A 23592-nucleotide genomic window follows, 5' to 3' on the forward strand; every position below is an offset into this window, starting at 1 on the left:
ACAGGAATTGTACAAAAAAGTTAAAATATATATATAAATGTGTATTTAAATTCTATTAGAATTTTTAAGTCTAAACATCCTGTGTTGAATAATTATTATTTTGTGAGGCGTAACAGAGAACTGTGTGTGTGTGTGTATTACCATCCCTTGGCCTTCCTGTTGAACAACACTAGCTCATTGAAGTATTACTTTAGCCTGATTTTTCATCAATGGAGTTTTGTGTTTATATGAATATAAAATACTTCCTTTAATTTGTTCTCCCTTTCATGTTTTTACTAGCAAAGAAGGCATATATGAATGTTACTTTTGTTATAATTATTATTTGGGATTAGGTATTCCTATAGAAAAAATGAACTTCAACTTAATATCTTATGTTGTAATTTCACTAAGAAATTCTTTCTCACAAAATAAAAAATATTCATTCAGTAGTTTTCTTTTTATATATAAAATTCTATAATTTACTGACAAGTTTAATATTTAACAATGCATCTATTACCATTAATCACTTATTCAGATACCAGTAGGTAAGACACCAAATATTTGAGAAAATGTCAAATCTGTATCTTCAAAGAGAATCAGTCAAAAGCATTCACACAAAAATGAATATAAATTAATACAGAGTTCTCTACAAAGAAAATAAGATCCCAATTAATTTAAATAGGATTTGCCTTAAAATTTAAAATGCTTCTTTAAAAACAGGCTAAAAAGTCTTACAGAAACTTGCAGTCTTGGCAACCAAAGGAAAGCAGAGGTCAGAAGCCTGGAAAACTGCTGAAGAAATTGGAATGTTTTCTCTTTGTCCCCCAACATTATCATGAACAAAGAAGATACAAACCAGTCATGGCCAGCATAACTCCCCTGCAGGCAGATTACAAAGCACAGTTAAGGAACTGTTATAATAGTTTATGTTACAAAATGAAACATAACAACTCCATAAATACTCATTTCCAGGATCTCTATAAGGAAAGATATATTAATGATACTTCTCATTTTGTCTTTAGTCAATTTATAAGATATTGATGTAAAATTAAATTTTATTAATAAAAATTACACATTAACTATTATAATGTACTCTTTTCTTTAATGTCCCGTGGAGGCCAATGGCACTAGCAACTGGAAGAAATCTGCTTTGTAGAAATACACTTCTTGAAGTGATGAACACAGAGTACTACCCTTTCTCTAGTTCAGGTTGTCTGCTAAATTACTAGCACAATCAAGTATTTTTAAAATCCACACATTTTTAGATTCAGTAATGCAAGTAGTTTGTATATATTTTTCTTCGAGTCAAATCCTATTTCTGAAATATAACCAATTCAAATAAAATCATAAATGGATTTTTATTCTTATTCTAGGTTTACTAAATCTAGAATATTAATTTTCTAGATTGCAATCTAATTTTAAAACTTTCTTATATATGTCTGAAGATATATTCCATTAACTTCAATTATTCAGTTGCAGATTCAATGAATAAGAATGAACTTAATCACTATTCAATTTAATAAAATGTATATCTAAAGTACAGAATAAAATGCTAAGAAGATATATCAGAATAAATCACTAATATAGGTTAAAGTATTATTTTACTATAAAAGATATCCCATCAAAAACTTATGAAAAGTGTATGAATAAAGTTGAACCGTGAATCCACCAAAAAGGATATGAAGAGAAGATTTTACATGAGCTTGCTGCTGTGTCAGGAATCGCTCACAGTGCTTTAACACCCACGTAAGATCACTTTCTGCACTATCTTTTAACAGGTTGAGGAACTTGCCATATCTACATTAAAAATCCACAAAACATACAAAAAGATAAAGGTCAGGCCCTGTATTGTAAATTCATTTATAGAAATCTATCAAAGTGGGGTTCTCTTAAAATCTCAAGGTTTTAAGTTTTTAAATTTCTACTTTTGGCATAGCTACTCAGGGAAAAAATGACTATATATGTTAGCAATAATTATGATGTATTTGGATTAGCAGTATTCATCTGGTAAATACTGATAACTTTAAAGGAAAAAAAACAATAATGAGAGAAAACATACATACCATAGATCTACAAGTAGAATATAAGTATTTTTACCTGAACTTAATCTAAAACACAGAATGTTGACAGTCGAATGTTAAAACTAAGAAGCAATTCTTGAGTTCATCTGTTCCAAGGATTCTAAATGGGAGTGGCACTTCTCAGGGGGCCACGTTGGAAACTTACGGGGGCATTTTTTATTGTCATAGTGACTGGGGCACCAGTGGTAGTCAGTGAGGGCCAGGAGGTTAGACATGGGACAGCATGATAACAACGTGCAAATGCCCCGCCTGTTATTTTGCATGGATTAAAAAGATACTTATAATGATCTGAAACTAATTGTTTTATATAAAATGTTTTCCTATATTTTTTACATATTCTGAATGCAACCATGTGCAAATCAGGGAAAGATTGTACTTTATTTGATGCCTTTCTAAGCAGTGTTCACCATTTTGGAAAGTCATTTTGCCAGTGGCAACTCCCTTGCAGTATTTGAAGCACCAAAATAAAGTCTCTATTTGTTGCTGCCAGTCACGACGATGAGTGCCAGCTATGTCTTATACTGTAGTTTTATACAAAAACTTCATTATAAATCATTTTCCATTTATTTCCTACCAATAAGACATTATAATAAATTTTAAAAATATGTGACTTATATTATCTATGGATTCCATTTCACAACAGAAATAGGGTATTTAAAATAAAAACAAGGTTGCAAAACTGAATGTGTTATATGTCCTATGTAATAAAGGTGGGTGAGCTAGTATTAGTACCATCATTTTCATTCTAAGGCTACGAATTTATAAAAAACACTCAGTCTTTTTAACATCTTTCACATGGATCATTCTAAAAATTGATTGTGATTCTGATCCTTCTGAATGAGACTATCAAGATCCCCATTTAAAAGCAAGAATGAGGGTGAAGGTGGTCCAGGACTCAGCCCTTAACTCCCAGACTGCTGTTTAGCTTGTCCATCTCCTTTGAAAATTACAATTTGCGTACAAAACTTCAAGCTACTCTAATTAGTTTATTCATTTTAACTTCTGCATCTATCCTTAAAATACTTTTGTACTCATCACCATAGCTTGATAATCCAAGCTAATCATATTTTAGAAATGGTATAATTGTGCTGCCAGTGTTCTGATTTTTACAATTACTTCTGGGGAAAAACCAGATAGTCACAGAGGCTTAAATACACTGAAATTAAACTCTGAAATAATAATGAGTCATAACTGATTTACCTATAAAGGTAATTTAATCATGTGTCAATATCCTAAAAATAAAATTATTTTCTGAATGATAAATTCTTCATTTAAAATATACCAAAATAAAATACATTATACCAAACGGTTGTTAAATTAAATACTATTAAGCACATATCAGGTTGATAAAAAAATTCTAGATATACACAAGGGAGGTATATTTCCCTATAATATACCTGACAGTCACTTTTAAAAAAATCTTTATTGTTAAAAGTATTACAGATGTCCCCTTTTTTCTCACATTGACCCTTCATAGCCCACCCCTGCCCCCAACCCCAGGCCTTCACCTCCCTAGTGTCTGTGTCCATGAGTTATGCCTATAGGCATACAAGTTCTTTGGCTGATCTCTTCCCACTCACCCACCTGACAGTCATTTTAATGCCAAGCTGCTGCACCAATGAAAGACTTTCGCTCTTCACATTTGCATCAGTAGCTAAAAACAACAGAAAATTGGGTTATAAAAATGTATAAAAGTCTGCATAATATTTTAATTGAAAATTGATGAAAGCAATATTTTTACATATTTTACTGTGAATTTTGAAAACACTGATGAATTTGTTCTTTTAAGAACTGTTAATTATATTTTCAAAGGAATTAACAGGAAAATTTTTACAAATAACCTTTCTCCTACAAAAGCATTTTTAAAAGCATATTAAATACAAAACAACTAATCATAGTTTTGAATCATCTATTTTCACTTGGTTCTCAAAACACAAAAGCTATTAACCCCAAAACAGTCTAGCATATTTGACTTTCCTTAAGCAAAGTATATATAATGTTTTGAATTATTAATATATATACACGTGTGTATATATATGTATACATGTGTATATATATGCGTGTGTATATGTATATACATATACATGTACATATATATCCATTTACTTCTTCAAGACTTAAGCATGAGTGTCAGGAAGGAATAATCAGTATTCTACTTATAATGCACAACAATGCAGGAGGGTGGAGTGAACAAGTTTCTTCCTGCAGGCGAATTCTCTGTCAATCAAGTAGGAATTGTGATCTTCTACCAAAAGTGAAGAAGGGGTTCTCTTTTCTCCACATTCTCACCAACACTTCTTGTTTGCTGATTTATGATGATAGTTAGGTGAAATAAGCCAGTCAGAGAAAGACAAATACCATATGATTTCACTTATATGTGGAATATAATTAACAAAATAAACTAACAAACAAAATAGAAATCGATTCATATATACAGAGAATAGACTGTCAGAGGGGAGGGGGGAGGGGAACTGGGTGAAAAAGGTAAAGGGATTAAGCAAAAACAAACAAACAAAACTCATAGACAACAGTATGGTGATTATCAGAGAAAAAGGAGGGTGGGGGTAGAAGAGGGTAAAACGGGGATAAATGGTGATAAAAGGAGACTTGACTTGGGGTGGTGAACACACAATACAATATACAGATGTTGTATTATAGAACTGTATCCCTGAAACCTATATAATTTTATTAATGTCACCCCAATAAATTCAATTAAAAAAGAAGAAAAAGCACCTGGAAAGATTTACATATTAATATAAGTACAAAGACATTTTAAAATGTGAAGGAGGGGGGTTGTTCAGATGGAGAACTATAAGAGAAGTTGAAAGTTTAGATTAGTCCTTGAGAACACTGGATGGCCAAGCTAACAATGAACACTGAAAAGCATCACTAGATAGCACTGAAAGTCTAGTTGAAACTTTCAGTTTTTGGCTGAAGAAATGGTAGTGTGCATATACACAAATATACAGGATTAAGGGAATTGTCCATAATCACATATTATCTAGTGGTAGAGAGGCCCAAAGGCTACGTTTTCCGAATCTCATATCACGAATTTTCTTTCCCTCCCATTACATATTGGTACATCGCATACTATCAATATAATCTACTTAACTCATGGACTCATTCATTCCTTGTAATAGACCTTTCTGATAAAAGTAGGTGTAGCACACCAGGCTAGAAGCTATGGAGGATAAAAGATAAATAATACATCATGTTCTAAAGGAACTTTCCATGTAGTGTCAGAGATAAAATTTGTATATAGATAGCTCTAATTTTTTAAAGTGCTAAGAGGAATAAGAATGGTACAGATAAAATGTTATGTGAATTCATAAGAGGGAAAGATTAGGAAGGCAAGGGATTTAAATTGAACCCTAAAATATGGGTAGACTTGAGATCTACAGAGATAGGGAAGAACAAATCAAGCATCACTGTTATCAAACATCGACTCTTTGGACCAGCAATAATTCATCTTTTAGCACTCTTAGAGTTAAGGTAACCTACTTCTCCTAGTTAACCTAGGACTTTCATGGTTTTAACATGGAAAGTCTCATGCCCAGGAATTCCTCACAGATCTAAAGTGTTTTATTTCCATTTTTTTTTTTATTGTCTAAAGTATTACATATGTCTCCTTTTCCCCCCCGATTGACACCACCACCTCCCCCCCCCCCCCCGCGTGCCACTCCCACCCTCCAGGACAAGCCCCCACTGCCTCAGTGTCCGTGGCCATTAGTTATGCTAATATGCATGCATACAAGTCCTTTGGTTGATCTCTTACACCCCACCCCAATCCCCCACCACCTTCTCTCTGAGGTTGGATGGTCTGATCAGTGTTTCTTAGTCTCTGGATCTATTTTTTTTATCAACAACATATTTTTATTTATGTTGTTCATTATATCCCACATATGAGTGAGATCATGTAATATTTATCTTTCTCTGTCTGGCTTATTTCACTGAGCATAATGCTCTCCAGGTCCATCCACGCTGTTGCAAATAGTAAAAGTTCCTTCTTTTTTATAGCAGCGTAGTATTCCATTGTGTAGATGTACCACTGTTTTTTAATCCACTCATCTGCTGATGGGCACTTAGGCTGTTTCCAAATCTTAGCTATTATAAACTGTGCTGCTATGAACATAGGGGTGCATATGTACCTAACAGATGTGCCTTCTATGTCTAGGGGAGAATGATAACCGTTTTTCACTTGTAGCAACAGGTTAAGCAAAGGAGACTACTCAGTGTCTTCTCTTCAGATTTTTCAAACTGGACTGAAGTAGGGATTTCTCTCCTTATTAATTACAGGGCTATGAGGTGCCATGGGTCTCTAGCAAGGGGAATAAATGCAGCATACAAGGAGAGAGAGAGACAGAGGAAGGAGAAAGATTGCTGAGGACACCTTTACCCCATTTATAGGAAACAATGATTCTGTCTCATTTTCTGCTTAGACAAAAAAAAAAAAAAGTTTGCTTTTATTTTCCATCACTTGGTACCAAAAACATATATATCACAAATTATTTTCACTTTCACAAAATAAGGACCAATTTTTAAAACTATTAATCATCATTTATATGTTCACCATAATTTCAAATTCTTAGTCTTAACAACAGCATTTTTTTAATTCAGCGTAACTTAAACACAGCTTTTGCCAATGTCCACTACAGTCCAATCAGGTGAAATTCATTTGGGTAATCATCAGGAAGTTCTTTTTGTTTCAGTACCTGAATCCATTCCTGGTGATCCTATATTCTATGATTAATTATATTTTAATTCCCCAAGTTTAAATATATAAAACTTTAGTGCTATAGTGTTGATGACATTGGCTGATTTTGCAAAATTTAAATAATTTCAATAAGATAAACATGCCAACTTTATTATTCCTATAGTCATGGTATATTCCTACCTGCTATCAACTATCATAATGTGATACGATAATATTCATTTCTATAAACTATTGCCAGAACAGTTTTAAGTTAAATTAGATAACAGAATTCTAATACATATAAAATTGGATTATTAAGCATAAAAATATTTATCTTCATTAATATACAGATCTGTGTGCTTGTAATAATACTACTGCTGAGTGGATGAATGAGTAGATGAATGAATAAATGAATGAACAAGCATCCACTGCACAACAAAATAAGTGGTATTTTATATGTCAATCTAGAAGCAAGGTGGTTATGGAAATAGATTTGGACTTAAAAATATATTCTGTATATTGAAATCAACTAACAAATGGATAATATGACTCCCTAATCCCTGGAGTCTATAAAAAGCTTAATAAAATAAGTTGTTGAAAAAATTCAACCAAACAATGACACCTAAAGCACCCTACTTACCCTAGTTTTTTAGCAATGTGTAATTCAATCTCAGCATTAATATTCAAGCAATTATTTGAAATAACCAGTCATTTTAATTATAAATATAATAGTCTCAGAACAAAATGAGTTGAAAAAATTTTACCTAATATTCACTGATATCACTCACTCTGGCCATGCATTCTGTTCTACTTTGTGGTTTTCAGAGCCAGAACAAAGAGCAGTGGTAGAAGAAATCAAATCTATTCTGCCTGGCACTTGGCTAATGGCATGGAAAACAGTAAATTTTCAGAAGAGTAAAGACTTTCTCGAAGATGAATTCATGGTTGAAGAAGCAGTGACTGCTTGACTGTTTACTGACTTTCCTGAAGCCCTGCTGTATCGGTTATAAAGTGAGAGGACTCTCAATCACTCAAAGATATTAATCGGTCAGTATTCTTCCTCCTATGTCCTTCTTTCCCCAAAGCAAGTCTGAAGATTCTGTTGCTTCTTTTTCAACATGTGGCTTTATCTATCCATTCTATTCAATTCGTAATGACTTAAAATCTAATTCCTGGTGACAAAGCTACTATAAGAGTCTGTCTCCTAACTAGCACAGTCAGTGTTTTTTGGTAAAAAGCACTTCTCTTTCCATGTCTTTAATTATGCAATTATCCATAAGTCTTCTCCTCTCCTATCTCTTTCATCTGTAATAGCAGTACTAGTGCCATCTGTCCTGCTCTATTATCACTTCCTCCTCTTATCTTCCAGTATAGTCAACAATGATCATCCTTTCCACTAAACACTATGGCACTCACAACAAAACCCTTAATTTGATAATAACCCAATGCAAATAAGATATTTAAAGGCCCCAGCAGATTGCCTGAAACAAAGTAGCCAGCTAAAAATGATCAGTTTTCCCTCATTTCTTCATTTTCTATCTTACCATCTGCTGCCATTTACTTAATTCATCACTTTAGATGCATGCTCTGTCTTCCTTCCTTGAGGTGAGAGATATTTATATTATACAAGGAGCCCAGCGCACGATTGGAAATCACGCCGCCGCCCACTCCCTCTCTGGCCCTTGAAGCAGCCATGGCTGCTGCTGATCAGGCCCTCCCCCACCGACACGTGCGCAACCTCTTCCTGTCTGGTCGAACCATTACAGCATCCCGGTTAATTAGCATATTTCTCTATTTTATCGATATGTAGATATAGATACCTACTTGCAATATTAGAACATACAAACATGCTCCATAAATGTAATAGAAAAGAGCATATTTGTTGAATACCCAAAGAAAGTATAAAGGTGTTTAACTGTATATATTAAGTTTAAAAATATTTTAGTAGTCAAAAGATAGAATTGCAACTTTTTAAAAAATATATTTTTATTTATTTCAGAGAGGAAGGGAGAGGAAGGGAGAGATAGAAACATCAGTGATCAGAGGGAATCATTGATTGGCTGCCTCCTGCACGTTAGACCGAGCCCGCAACCCAGGCATGTGCCCTTGACCGGAATCGAACCTGGGACCCGTGGGTCTGCAAGCTGACACTTAATCCACTGAGCCAAACCAGCTAGGGCTAGAATTGCAACTTTTTAAATATTTTTTCAGTCTTTTGATTAACAACACAAAGAGAAAACATTAAAATATTTACTATCTTAAAAGGACTACTTAATTTATCATCTCAAAGAAGCAATTATAGTAGTAGAAATTCCCCAACTTGTTACAGAGAACTGGGCCAACAAAATGTTATTGTCTGTTAAGATTTGGAAAGATACCAGTATGGATTTACAATCTGCAAATGTGCAGAACTTTCTCTGTTTGTTCTTTCCTCTTTCTTCAAGGGGATAAACAGCCAAACTAATTTGATTTTTTCAGATTTGCAAATTTTATAATAGATTGAAATCCTGAGGGAGCTAACAACAGATGGATGACTGTGTTATTCTAATTTCGGCTACCTTAGGGTTTAGCAAACTGTCATTTTTAAAAAGACAATCAATTTCTCATTTCCAGAAACACGAAAAAGCATTGAATATATCTATTCAGCATTTGCTTTGAAATATCCTTATATCAGAACAGTTTTTGTATATTTAAAGTAAATAAAGTGAAATTTCATAATAGCAAACCATTGTTCCACCAGCCAAAAAACAAATGATAAAGGATGAGGATAGCTAAGGCCGTGGGAAGAAAACAATACTACCATCAAAATTATGATATCATAATAAATACTCAACAGTTAACCCATAGGAAGCCACTTTCTTTTTGCTGTACTCTAAAATTCCAGTGGATGGTTATTCAACTGGAGCCTTTAAAGAAATTTAAATTCACATTCAGGGTTTATCTGCCTAGATGCTACATTAAAAAAAGACTATACATGAGGTCTCCCTCATAATTTAGAAGTACAACAAAGGGCAGTAAATACATGTATACTGAGCAATCAGGTTGAATATTTGGATAACACATACAACATAATGTTAATTTTAGATAATACAGAAAATATAATCCAAGAGAACAATATGTCAAGGAAAGCTATAGAAACTGGAGATTATTATGCTGCAGACTAGAGATCCCCACTCTTGACCATGCAAATCTCCATGATTACCACTGCTTACTGATTTCCTCTCTTACTCATAGACTTGACCATTATTCCCTGTATTCTTTTCACGTACATTATTAGGTTCACTTATAGAGTTATAATTCTTTTCACAAATGCTTTTCTTCAAAATTCTCTTCAAAATTTCTGTTTTCTTTCCTATTTACCTCAATGTTCTGATTTTAAATGCAATGATTATGCCCACTTCATTATTTTCTCAATATAGCAACCACAGTGATCTTTTAACAACGTAAATCAGAGCATGTCAATCCTATGTTTAAGACCCTGCAATAATTTTCAAAATCTCTCCTCTATGACTTCCACACAAACAATTCTTCCCTCTTACTTCTTTTTAGCCATACTAGTCCTCTTTGGTGTCACTTGCTGAAATTCTCTTTCCCTGAAAATACCCATATATCTTGTACCGACTTCTGCTGGTCTGAACACTATTTAATATTGTAATCCTCACCCTCAACTAGCATGCCCCAGCTCCCTGTCCTGCTGAAAAATTCTCATCTATCACCATACCATTTGACATACTGAATCTTTTACTTATTTATCATCTGTCTTCCTACCAGAAGGTCAATTCTATTAGGGCAAGATTTGTTTCTCTCTTTTGTTCAGTGCTGTGTCTGAATGCTTAGAGAAGTTCTATCACATAGCAAAGGATAGTATCTATTTGTTGAATAAATGAATGTGTGTGTGTGGTGAGGGAAGAAGAGGTTGGCAGTGCTGCTAACAGTTTAGTGTTCCTGAAAAACAAATGTGAGAAAGAGATGATACTAGAGAGGAACAAATGGCAAGCCTAATTTGAGGCCTCAGGTATCATGGTAAGAGTCTTATACTTTGTGCAGTGGTGTAAGTGGTATAAGCTTCTATGGGGGAGAGGATGAGTGGATCAGATCTGGGCTTCAAATATCACTCTGAAAGCAGATTAAGAATACCTTTGAAAGAAAATCAGACTCCAATTAGAGACCCCAGGTAAAGAGGCTGTTGTAATACCCTAAACAAAAGTAATGGTGGCCTAAACTAACATAAAATAAAAGAGTAGAAATCAATATAAGTAGATGGGGTGGTGAGGGCCTGAGAGGTGCGGGGGAAGACGGGAGCAGGCTAGAAGAGGTTAATGGGGGAAAAAGGAGCACCTATGTAATACTTTCAAGAATAAAGATTTAAAATATATATGCACACACGTGTGTGTGGTATGTGTGTGTGTGTGTGTGTGTGTGTGTGTGTGTAGATAAATTTGAGATAGATTAAGAACACAGAATTAAAATGGTTTGGTAATTGGGAGGAAAATGTGGACGTAAAAGAGTTCATCATTCCTTGGTTTCTGGCTTAGATGGACAGCAGATGACTGTAATACCAACCAAAATAGACAAGGTAAGAAGAGGATGTATATCAAAAAGGCACGATGAGGCAAGGTCCCTACTGGACATTTAGAATCGAGGGTTTCTGCAGCACATCCAGGTGACGTTTACCTATCAAGCAGTTGGAAATATGAAAATAAAACTTATAGCAGGTCTCTAAGTGGAAGATATACATTTAGAAATCATCAGTATGTGAGGTATGTAAAACAGTATGAACAGATGAGATCATGGGGGGCGAGGAGACAGTGTATTAAATGAGCAGAGTGGATGACATCGTCTTAAGGAAAAACAGTTTTTAAAAGGTAGACAAATTAAAAGGGCTCAGAAAGGAGTTAGAGCCCAGCGGGTGTGGCTCAGAGGTTGAGTGTCTACCTATGAATGAGGTCACAGTTCGATTTCTGTTCAGGGCACATGCCAGGGTTTTGGGTTCAATCCCCATAGGGGGCATGCAGGAGGCAGCCAATCAATGATTCTCTCATCACTGATGTTTCCATCTCCTTCTCCCTCTCCCTTCCTCACTGAAATCAATATAGAAAGTTACAAGGAAACTCAGACATTTACACAGAAGAGATTAAAAATATCTGGAATGCCGAAACCGGTTTGGCTCAGTGGCTAGAGCGTCGGCCTGTGGACTGAAAAGTCCCAGGTTCGATTCTGGTCAAGGACATGTACCTGGGTTGCAGGCACATCCCCAGTGGGAGATGTGCAAAAGGCAGCTGATCGATGTTTCTCTCTCATCGATGTTTCTAATTCTCTCTCTCTCCCCCTTCCTCTCTGTAAAAAAGTCAATAAAATATATATATAAAAAAAAGATATCTGGAATGTATATGAGAGATTTTTAGGATGAGAAAACTTGTGCATATCTGTAATCTAATTACACGTCTCTATGAAATATCTATTTGCACACTAAATACTTTTCAAAATTCAAAATGTTTAATATGTACCTGTATATACTACGGAGGGGAAATAGCATTCCGATGGGCTTTCAGAGAGATGAAGCACAAATTTTTCAAGTAATTCTACTAAAGCTATAATAAACAAGAGAATAATTAGAATATTAAAGGACAAGAATAATACATGATAATGCATCTCTAAATAACAGACTGGTACATAAAAGTCATCTGAATATCTTTAGTTATGCCCTTAACGGGGTCCAATTCAAAACACACGGCATTTTAATATTCTTAACAATGCTTCTGATATAAATTAAATTTTAATGGCTTCACTGAGAACCTATGAATGTAAAACTGGAAAAGAATCATCTGTTATCTTTAGATCCTCTAAGGATTACTTCAGAATGCTAAATGATTTCAATACAGAAAGAAAATTATCACTAATTAGACTACAATATCTTATCGTAATTATTCACGCATACAGAAAAAAAATTATGTGAACTCCAAGTCCAAGATCAATGAATAGCTCACGTCTCTTTCAAAACCAATGTATATTATTTGTTTTATATATTTTGCAACAGATGGTATCTGTTCAAGGCGATCGAACCAAAACTAAGCTTGCCAGGGTAGACAGCACACAGGATTATAGGGCAGTGAAGCTCTTCAATGCACTAAAATTCCATTATCCATAACTCAAAAAGTTAATTTATGTCATGAAACACTTCTTAACTTTAAAAACAAACTAACTCTAGGATATTACTATCCAAAGCAGTATGCTATGTGCTGGTGAAAGTGAGTAAAACCAAGCGAACTGTTACATGGGCAAAGATAAAACAGTGTTTAAGTTTTGCCTACCAAGACCTCTTAGACAGTTTTCTAAGAAAGCTTAGTAACCTCAGATTTTAATTTTAGTTCTCCAGGGTCACAAGTTTTCAGAAATCAATGGACTTCTGGAATTAGTATTATGTATTCTAGACATGCCAGCACTAATCTTCAGGAAACACAGCTTCTGTTAATATAATTTTCATACAAAAAAAATAAATAAATAAATTAGTGCACTTACCACCTCCACTGATTATATCAGGTTTGGCCTTCATCATTTTGCAAAATTGTCTTCGGCAGTTTTCTATCCACTCAGTTTGTTTATCAGACATCTTGAAGTGTAATAAAATTTTGCCAAGATCATTGTCTAATAAGAAATATAGCATGTATTATTATTATAAGACATGCTAGATACACTGAAAAATAAGTATTAATATTAAGCATGTAAAGAAACAAATTCTATTTTAAAAACACAGAATATATATGGCTTTCAAAGGAAAACATCTTTCTGTAATCACATCTTATACTATCAATTGCTATTTACATTTATTAAAAACTCATAAAAATGGATTATTGATATATTCAAAGCTCATAAAATTGATTGACTTATAACCATAATTCCTGAGTATTCTTGTTTTTATACAACATGACACATTACTGAGTATTTGATTTAGTAAACAGTGAGGACCTTAAGATTTCGCTAAACAAACATGAACGTTATACTCAAATTATTAAACATAGAATTACCATATAATTCATTTATTCCACTTCTAGGCATATACTCTAGATCAATGAAAACATGCAGAAACTTGTACAGGACTGTTTATAGCAGCACTACTTATAATAGCCAAAAAGTGGAAACAATCCAAGTGTCCATCAGCAGACCAATGTGTAAATAAATTATATTATAGCTGTACAACAGAATATTATTTGACTCTAAAAAGGCAAGTACTTATGCATGCTACAAAATGGATGAACCTTAAAAACATTATGCCAAGGAAGATAAGCCAGTCACAAAGTACCACATACTATATCATTCCATTCCTACGAAAGTCCAGAATAGAAAAATCTCTCGAGACAGAATATAGATTAGTGGTTGCTCAGGGCTGGGTGAGGAAAGGACAGAAGAGAGGGTACTGGGTTTCTTTTTGAGGTGATAAAATGTTTTAATATTGTCTGTGGTGATGGCTGCACATGTCTGTGAATATATTAAAAACCATAAAATTGCACTTTCAATTGGTGATGTGTATGGTATGTTAATTATGTCTCAATAAAGCTGTTTTTAAAAAGTACAAATTAAGACCCACGTGGTTGAACAGAATATGTAGGATAATTACAGAAAGCACATGAGATGATGAAAATGGCAAGAGAAATGAAATAATGGGGAAGTAAATGTTTGTTTATATATGTGGCTCACTTTAGCTGTCACTCTGTTTACTTCTTAGAAATCCCTAAGGAGGTAAACTTTCAAGAAGGGCCTCTGGAGGAATGTATGGGTAAAGAGTGACTCCTAAGGAGTTCTTAGCAACATCCCGGAGTTCACTTGCATTAGGAGTTACTAATATGTTTGAGGCTTTTAGTGAGTAGCCATTTGAATTTCTAAGATCAAAGAGAGGCAATCAACACCAAGTAGCCTGACCTCCAGTGACTGTGAGCCAGTGCTATGCTTCTGCTATTCTGTTGGTCCTGTTAAGAGTAATAGAAACACACCGGCAATGACACACACAACATAAATTACTCTCCACTTTAAAGATAAAGCCTCAGCCGAGTAGATATAAATCCAAATGGTTTCTTGATAAAGATAGTACGTTGGCCCTCTGTCTCCACATATGTGGAACTCACAGATATGAGGCCAGACTTCAGCATCTGCACATTTTGGTATCCTGGGGGTCATGGAACCACTTCCCCGCAGATATCCAAGGACATCTGCAGTGAATTATATAGGATACAGGGTAACCTAGATTACAGATTATTTTATAATTCAGCCTGCGTACACATTATAAAGGTAATAAATAAAATGAATGTAGGATGGCAGAAAGGGGAGTAAAAGGAGCAAATGTCTCCTATTATTGAGATAAGTCACCAATAACCAAAGCATGCTATCCAATCCCTCGAGCCATTTTTACTTCTCAGGATGGAAGCCTGGATTTCCCTTCCTCCTGGGAGAAAGAAATCCCCACCCGAACACACCCAAGCGGAATGCAGTGGAGCAGACTGGCCAGTTAGGGGTGTAACAACTCCTAGGAGAGCTAAGTTTAGCCTAGGAACACAAAAACGAAACAAAACAGACGGCTACCCATCTCACACTCTTCCTGTGTCAAAGAGGAACCAATCGTTATGAACCAATCTTCAATAGTTCACTTTAACACATGCCGACATGCCACCAATACTTGCTTAAACCATTGTACAACCCTCCTTTCTCCATTCACCTTGCCTTTCTTATCTTCTGCACAGCTAACAACGTTACTGCACTAATACATTTCCTCCTATGTATCTAAACTTTCACGTAACAGAGAGATGGTACTCTGACAAGTTATTTCTAACATATAAAAAAATAAATTTTTCATACGTGTAGGATGATTTTCATATGCCCCCTTGTTACATTATAGGCACATATATATATGCATGTGTGTAGTTATACATATGTACACATATATGTACAAATGTACATACAAAATATTAATCAGTAGCTGTCAAAGGGATTTTACGTTTTAATGTGGTGACCCTAAAATGTACGCAAAGAAAAATAACTGAACCAGATGATACCTCAGGATTCTTATTTACAGATGAAGATAAATCATCTAAGAGCTAACACTGATGCCGATGAGGTAACGAGAAGCAATTTAACAGACGCGGAGATGCTAACTGTAGGAAGGAGGGAAAACCCAGGAGCTGGGAGACAAATGAGAAAGATGCCACCATATGCATACAACTGGAGTGATTTTTTCCCCACAAAAATGAAATTATATTGCAAATGACAACACAAATAACATCTAACAGAATCAGTGAGTCATTAACTTCCAAATAAAAAAGCAAAATGAAATGTATATGAATACGTGCCTTTAAAACAGCAATTTGTGTCTTAAAATACTACCAGCTTAACCATAATTTTTTAAAGTACACAATGTTTAATTTACGCACTGTATTTAACCAGAGACATTACCTTCAAATTAGTTTTATACCTGTTATAAATGCATTTGGCTCCACTTTTCTCATTTAGTTCATACAGACATCACCACTGTATTCTGTTAGGTACAATGAAAAGCCAGACATGATTCTGATTCCTCCCATTTTCTGCCATCCTACTATGAGTACAGGATCAGTGACACATCAGCAACATCAGAATTACATATATTTTATTAATATTTGATTCAAAATGTTATATCTCTTCCTGAGGTGCCTCCTGGGTTGTCCACTAAGGCCTAGATCAGGGGTGGGCAACCTTTTTGTGAGTGCGTGCCAAAACCAGCAAAATCTCTGACATGGAATTCTTCTGCGTGCCAACCCTAATTTTTTGAGAACATGTTACGCCTACTTGGTATCTCTTAAGGTGTACATATGTGAAGAACCTTGAAGAAATAATAAAATTCATTCGAGCGACAAAAACACAGTATATGATGATGAAAAATACATTTATTTTTTAATGTATACATGTACACTGATAGTCCGACAGAAAACTTTATGACTCCGTTTGATATTATCAGTGGGACTTTTGCTGCTGCATTACTGATGACAGAGATTTTACATCAGGTTCATATTTCGTGACCTTCAGAGATATGCACGAGCTACTACTTTCATCCGTCAGGCTACTCCTATTACGAGACTTAACAAAATTCATCACTGAGAACAAAGATTCACACGCGTATGTGGATGAAACCAAAACACTGGTCGGATCTAGGAAGGCAGGGACAGTTAAGGCAGAGGCATAGAAATTGCTCTTCCCCTCTCTTGTCAATCTATGTCTATGGTCTTTAAGATAACTTGTTATGTAAAATTATTTATTTATCTAAGATGCACCTACACTGAATTTACCTGAAAAATAAAAAAGTCAAGAAAAAAATTGTAAATGGAAGATTATAAGAGAGGGTTTCACGTGCCAGCAAAAGTTACTGGTGTGCCATGTTTGGCACGCATGCCAGGGGTTGCCCACCCCTGGCCTAGATCATTTTCTCCTCCTTAACAATAATCACAGTAGACACAGGACCACTATCATTATGAGGAATTACTAGGTACTACTGTGAAATTGAGAAAAAAATTGTCTCATGCAAATGTGTTTTAAGGACAAACAGAAAGGCAATAGAAGTTATTGTCCAATACATTGGGGAAACATGGAATTAAAGAGGCTTCTAATTAACATAAAAGAGAGCATATGACAGAAAGGAAGTCACAAATATGTTGACCATTATAGGCTACAGGGAAACCATTGGAGGGTTTCAATTTGAGGAGCAATATGATCCAAACCACATTTCAACAGCATTACACTGGCTGCTGTGTTGAGAACACACTGAACACTTAGCAGGTTACTACAAGGGAGAGATGACTGGTAGTGGATGGGTGAAAGTGGTTCATTTCAGATGAGTCAAGTCAAGAGCAAATGCTGACACATTAGATGTAAGGTCTGAAGACAGAGAAGAGTCGAAGAATGCCTTCAGGTTTATTGCCTAAAGAACCTGGAACACAAAGGTGCCATTCTGAAATGAGCAAGCACACCAAAGGAATATATCTGGAGGGAGTATCAGAAATTTATCCCAGACTTCAGTTTGATATGCTTGGTACCTAGCAGAGGTATCAAGTAGACAGTGAGATATGAGTACAAGGCTCAGGGTAGAGATGGAGGTTAGAAATACAAATCTGAGAGCAATCAGCATGGTGGACAATATTTTAGTCATATGACTAGAGGTGATCCTCCCAAGAATAAAGTACAGCTTGAAAAAAAGACAACTGAGAAATGAGGCCTGGAGTACTCCAAAGTTTAGAGGTTGGCGAGAGGTGAACGATCCAACAAAGGAGGAAACGGTGTGCAAAAATGCAGGAAGAAAATTACATAATGTATGTTCCTGAAAGCCAAGGGAATACAGTGTTTCTAAAAAGAGGGAGGCACCAGAAATGCTCAGTGACAATGCTAGGTCTAGTAGGACAAAGACTGAGGTCTGACCAGGAGATTTTATTATGGTGGAGTGATGGGCTGAGATTCTGATTAGCTTTCAAGTGGCTTCAAGACAGAATGGAAAGAGAGTAGCTGGAATACCAAGATTAGACCATTTCTGCAAAGAATTTTGCAGTAAAGGGACAGAAATGGGATTGTAGTGAGGGGGGAAATGGGTTCAAAATAAGATATTTGAAATATGGAAGAATTAACCCCATTCTTGTTGGCTTATGAAGAAGCTACAGTGAAGACTCTCCCTGGCTCTCTAAAATATAATAATAATAATAATAATAATAATAATAATGATAATAATAATATAAAAAAGAGAGAACTGATAGATGCAGTATTTTTTATAAGAAAGAGAAAGGAATGCAGTGCACAAAGGGAGAAGCTGGCTTCTGCAAATAACATAAGGAGTATATGAATAGTAATAAAAACCAAAATGGGCACAGATGCTGCTGAGTTCCTATGTATCAGGAGCACATGAGAACTTTTTTTGACTGTTTCTTTTTCATCAGTAAAACAGCAAACAAAGTTATCATCCGACAGCACGGATGGGGAAGAGGTGAAGAAGGTTTGATGACAGATGTGAAATAGTTCTCCAGGAGGCAAGGCGAGTAAATGGACCTGGGCACACGGCATGATGCCTGGCAGCACCCTGGGCCCCTGAGGTTAACCATTCAGCAGCTCTATTCTACACCCAACAGAGAAGTTGTTATTACTCCCTTTTCTAAATCACGTACAAGAGTAGAGCAGGAGGGAGAACCAAGATGGCGACGTAGGGAGTGGACCTGTGCGTGCTGCTCTCTCACAGCATCATTGAAACTACCAACTATGAGGCAAACCACCACCACTCAGAACCATGGGGAAGTTGGCCCAGTGGGAGATCTACAACTGGAAGAAAAGAAAGAAGCGCAGTGAGACTAAGTGGGAGCTACGGAGGCGCCAAAAACAGGTACGCAGTCACACGCCAGGCGGGCTGCAACTGGATTCGCGGTTTTTCTTTTTCAATCGGAAGCGGTTACGAACCCACGAATCCTCTGGGCTTGCTGGGGGCCGGTCTCTGAGGCCCCAGATCCCACGGGGAGAGGCAGCCATGGCCTTGCAGCGGTTGGTTGGAAAGCGAGGGAAGCTCTGACGCGCGGCTGCTCGCCGGCTCAGAGGGCGAAGTCCTGGTGTCGGGGAGGCGAGGGGCGCAGAGACACTGCCATTGCTATCTGCTCCGCCCTACTCAATTTACATCCCCATCCGGGCTGTGCCAGAGGCACAAGAGGAAATGACTGTGCTTTTACAAACTCTCAAATCCACTGAGCTGGTTCGGGCGGGATCATGAGGCACCAGACCCTACCGGGAGTATGGTCTTGCAGCCATCAGAAAGCGAGGGAGGCTCTGTCGCACAGCTGCTCGCCGGCACTGGGGGACGCGAAGCCCCGGTGTCCCGGAGAGACGAGGGGCCGCAGGGACGCAGCCAGTGCTATTTGCTCCGCCATGGCGACTCCCTGAGACCCAGCCCTAATCAATTTGCATCCCCATCCAAGCTGTGCCAGGTGCACAAAAAGACCCACCTGCACTTTTGCAGCCTAATCCAACAAATTGCAGGCTTCAACTGCTCGCGGCCATGGGAGACACACTCAAGAAGCAGACCCAGGAGAACCAAGATGGCGGCGTAAGGAAGAGACCTGTGCGTGCTGCCTCCCACAACAACATTGAAACTACCAACTATAGGACAAACAGCGATCATACGGAACCATGGGAAAGTTGGCCCAGTGGAAGCTCTACAACTGGAAGGAAAGAAAGAACATTGAGACTGAGTAGGATGTGCAGAGTCACCAAGTACAGAGCCCAACCCAACAAACTGCAGATTTCAACTCCTCTCATAGAAAGAAGAGCATTGAGACTGAGTAGGATGTGCAGAGTCACCAAGTACAGAGCCCAACCCAACAAACTGCAGATTTCAACTCCTCTCATAGAAAGAAGAGCATTGAGACTGAGTAGGATGTGCAGAGGCACCAAGTACAGAGCCCAACCCAGCAGGCTGCAGATTTCAGCTCCTCACATCGGGGGGGGGGGGGGGGGGGGGGGGGGGGGGGGGGGGGGGGGGGGGGGGGGGGGGGGGGGGGGGGGGGGGGGGGGGGGGGGGGGGTGGGGGGGTATGCAGTCGGGGGGCGGAGTCGGGTTCGGGGCAGGCCGGGGCTGGGCCCGGCTGGGCCGGCGTTGTGGAACCGCTGTACCAGCAGGTGCACAAACATGCCCACCGGTTCCAGTCTCGCGTGGGGCGCTGGGGGATGGCAGACGGGCAGTCTGTGTACCTGGAGGAGGGCGTGGTCCAAGCAGGAGTGCTGGATGTTCAGCCACCAGGAACGCCTGGAGATTTTGTCTGGCGGGGAGCCGCCCAGTAGGGGACAGAGGGCCAAATTTCGTATTTCCCTGGTGAGGCTGGGACAGCCCCAGTGAGGTCGGGACAACCCCGGGGAGGAAGATACGGCCCCGGTGAGATCGGGACGGCCCTAGTGAGGTCAGGACGGCCCTAGTGAGGTCAGGACGGCCACGGTGAGGTCAAAACGGCCCCAGTGAGGTCGGGACGGCCCCAGAGAGGTTGAAATGGCCCCGGTGAGGTAGGGACAGCCCCAGTGAGGTTGAAACTGCCCCAGTGAGGTCGGGACAGCCCCGGTGAGATTGAAATGGCCCTGGTGAGGTCGGGACGGCCCCGGTGAGGTTGAAACGGCCCCGGTGAGGTCGGGACGGCCCTGGTGAGGTTGAAACAGCCCCAGTGAGGCTGAGATGGCCCCAGTGAGGTTGAGACTGCTCCAGTGAGGTTGGGACAGATAATGGGGACCAGTATAGACTGATGAACAGGGGTAGATGCAGAGGCAGAGCAACATTGAACAGACTGTCAAACTACAGTGGGAAGGCTGGGGAGGGTTTGGGGGGGATTAAGAGATCAACCGAAGGACTTATATGCATGCATATAAGATTAACCAATGGACACAAGACACCAGGGGGGGAGATAGGGACTGGGGGAATGTCAAGGGGGGGGGGAGGAGACATATGTAATACTCTTTGTAATACTTTAAGAAATAAAAATTATAAAAAAAAAAAAGAGTAGAGCAGGGAGTAAAATCATACTCCTCTCACCACTGATTTCCAGGGATTGATGACATAGTTTTTCCTATTCTAGGTAAGTGTCCATTTACTTTGCTTTTTTATTTCTGTCTGGCTTGTTCAATTTAAAATAAGTCAATTTTTTTTTTTTTTTACCAAACTGTTTTGGAAAAAATTTATCGAATGTGGTAGTCACTCAATAAAACTAATCATGAATTTATTGTTAATAAAACTGATAAAAAAAATAACTACTTGTTCCCAAGAGAAACTGAGCAGAGATCACAATGTTATATCACAATAAGGAAGAGATCAGGAGAGGAGTTGAGGCACTGAGAATGGACCAAGTCCCACACATCATCTATCACCAACTTCTAGGGAAGCACCTGATAATCAACACTCCTAAAACATGTCAAATAAAAGGAATGAGTGGAAGAATGACTGATGAAACCTAAAACAAGATGACAAAATATAAGGACTTACTAAAAAACTAAAAGCAAGATTGAAAACGACAGTAACATTGAGAACAGTTTGTGTTCATGGAAAGATATGAGCCAAGTAGGAAAAGAGTCCAAATGATACTCTCTCAAGAGTCTCTTCTTGAAAAATACTTAATATCACTCCCACATCTCTGAAAGCAATAGATTAGGTCACACAAGAGGAAAACACAAGGACAAAATTTGTAAAGTGAGCTATAAAGACAAATATTAAAAACTTTAAAAGCTCCCTCATGTTCTTTCCCTAACCTCTAAGTAAACAGAAAAAAGTAGAATTTTTGTTTCTATGCAATTGTGAAATATATAATGTATATCTCAAACACTGGATAGAAATAAAAATAATGTATACTGATTGATGGCTTCTATTGATTCTTTTAAAGCAAATAAATGTAGAGAAAGGTAAATGGCATATAAAGTCTCACAAAGAAGAAAAAATCCTAATTTTCAACAATCACTCCATAGCATCTAACCTATTTGAAATCAATCTTATATTATTTCTTTCCAATGTAAGTTTGATGGTATTATAAAGGAATTCATGTTGATTAAAGCTTAAACTTCTCAAATTAATGAAGTTTGTTTGTATATGTTTATATTTTTCCTTATAATTCTCTAGTCTAAAAACTGTCTGAATTTTCATTGTTCTTATGAAAAAGTCTAAGCACCTGGACTTGAGCTACACTGGCCTCATGTCTGAGCTTAGCTTCCCTGTCTCGTCTTATCTCTGGTGACTCTTACCCTCACATTACAAATCTCATCCTTCACCTACTCCTACCTCTTTGAATTTGCTCCTTCTAACCTGTCATTTTTTCTGTCAAAAATTATCTTCTATAAACCAGAAAACATATTTATACTTTATTCCTTGCTTTAAACATAATTTTCTTATTGTCTATTTAACTCCCATCACACTATATTACCATCCAATTACCTGATTACTTGAATATAGTCTCTGAAATTTCATGAACTACTCTAAAGTGGTTATCTGAGTCTTTATTTTATTGCATTTATACAATTTATATACTTATATTTCAAGTCTTGAGCACACATATACTAAAAATATTACTCTGTTGAATAAAGTTCTATATAAATAGGATAAATTAATAAAAAATCATTAGTTACTTTTTTAAACCAAAAAAATGTTCTGATAAAAATTATTTGGCATCATATTAATGTTAATTTCATAAGAAACTTGAAAAGTGAAAATGTACAAAGAAATAGGTATCTATATCCACATTCATAAACAGAATGAAAATAGTTTTAATCTCCTTTTCCAATATTTTCTTTTTTGAAATTGTAACAAAAGCACTAAAATAACATGGCATTTGATAGCAAATATTTTACCTTGCTTTTGATCAGTATTTCTTGTACCTTCTGACAGATAGCAGTTTGGTAAAGGATATGATGAAAACATTGGCCAAGGATATGGATCATCACCCTAAAATGAAGCAAGACAGATCACTTTCAAAAACAGTTTAAGATAGCATTGAATTTTAAGGCCTTCTGAAATATTATTCATAGAAATTGGCTTTGTTTCATAAAAATTTTAGAGTTGTGGTCCAACTAGTCAAAAGCTATTTGACATTATAATTCAATGCTCTAATGAATAATGACTAAAATGAAATATCTTAGAAACAACATTAAATAAGCAATAAAGACAAATATATGGTAAGTTGTTCTAGCAAGTAGGACTGAGAATGATGGCTTTAGTATTCCTGTCATGAAAGGAAAATTATGGTCTTCAAAAGAAACCTGCATTTCCTATATTGCTCAAAAAACTGTTTCTTTTGTACTGTTGATTGTTCCTATCTCATGTGTCCCAGAG

At 37.0% G+C, this 23592-nt stretch overlaps 1 protein-coding gene across 2 annotated transcripts in view; it reads right to left on the reverse strand.

Annotated features, from left to right (window-relative positions):
- Positions 1-23592, reverse strand: part of TBC1D32 (TBC1 domain family member 32) — a 118316-nt gene that overhangs the window by 17074 nt on the left and 77650 nt on the right. Inside the window, exons 25-30 of one of the 2 annotated variants that reach the window (XM_036317911.1) lie at positions 23112-23205; positions 13273-13398; positions 12261-12344; positions 3645-3714; positions 1661-1776; positions 715-869 (exon numbers count right to left, since the gene is read on the reverse strand). In XM_036317911.1, the coding sequence (XP_036173804.1) occupies positions 715-869; positions 1661-1776; positions 3645-3714; positions 12261-12344; positions 13273-13398; positions 23112-23205 (645 nt within the window). The remainder of the gene's footprint in view (positions 1-714; positions 870-1660; positions 1777-3644; positions 3715-12260; positions 12345-13272; positions 13399-23111; positions 23206-23592) is intronic. The other variant, XM_036317912.1, reaches the window with a different exon arrangement.

Source organism: Myotis myotis, unplaced genomic scaffold (assembly GCF_014108235.1).
Source record: "Myotis myotis isolate mMyoMyo1 unplaced genomic scaffold, mMyoMyo1.p scaffold_m19_p_7, whole genome shotgun sequence".
NCBI lineage: Eukaryota > Metazoa > Chordata > Mammalia > Chiroptera > Vespertilionidae > Myotis > Myotis myotis.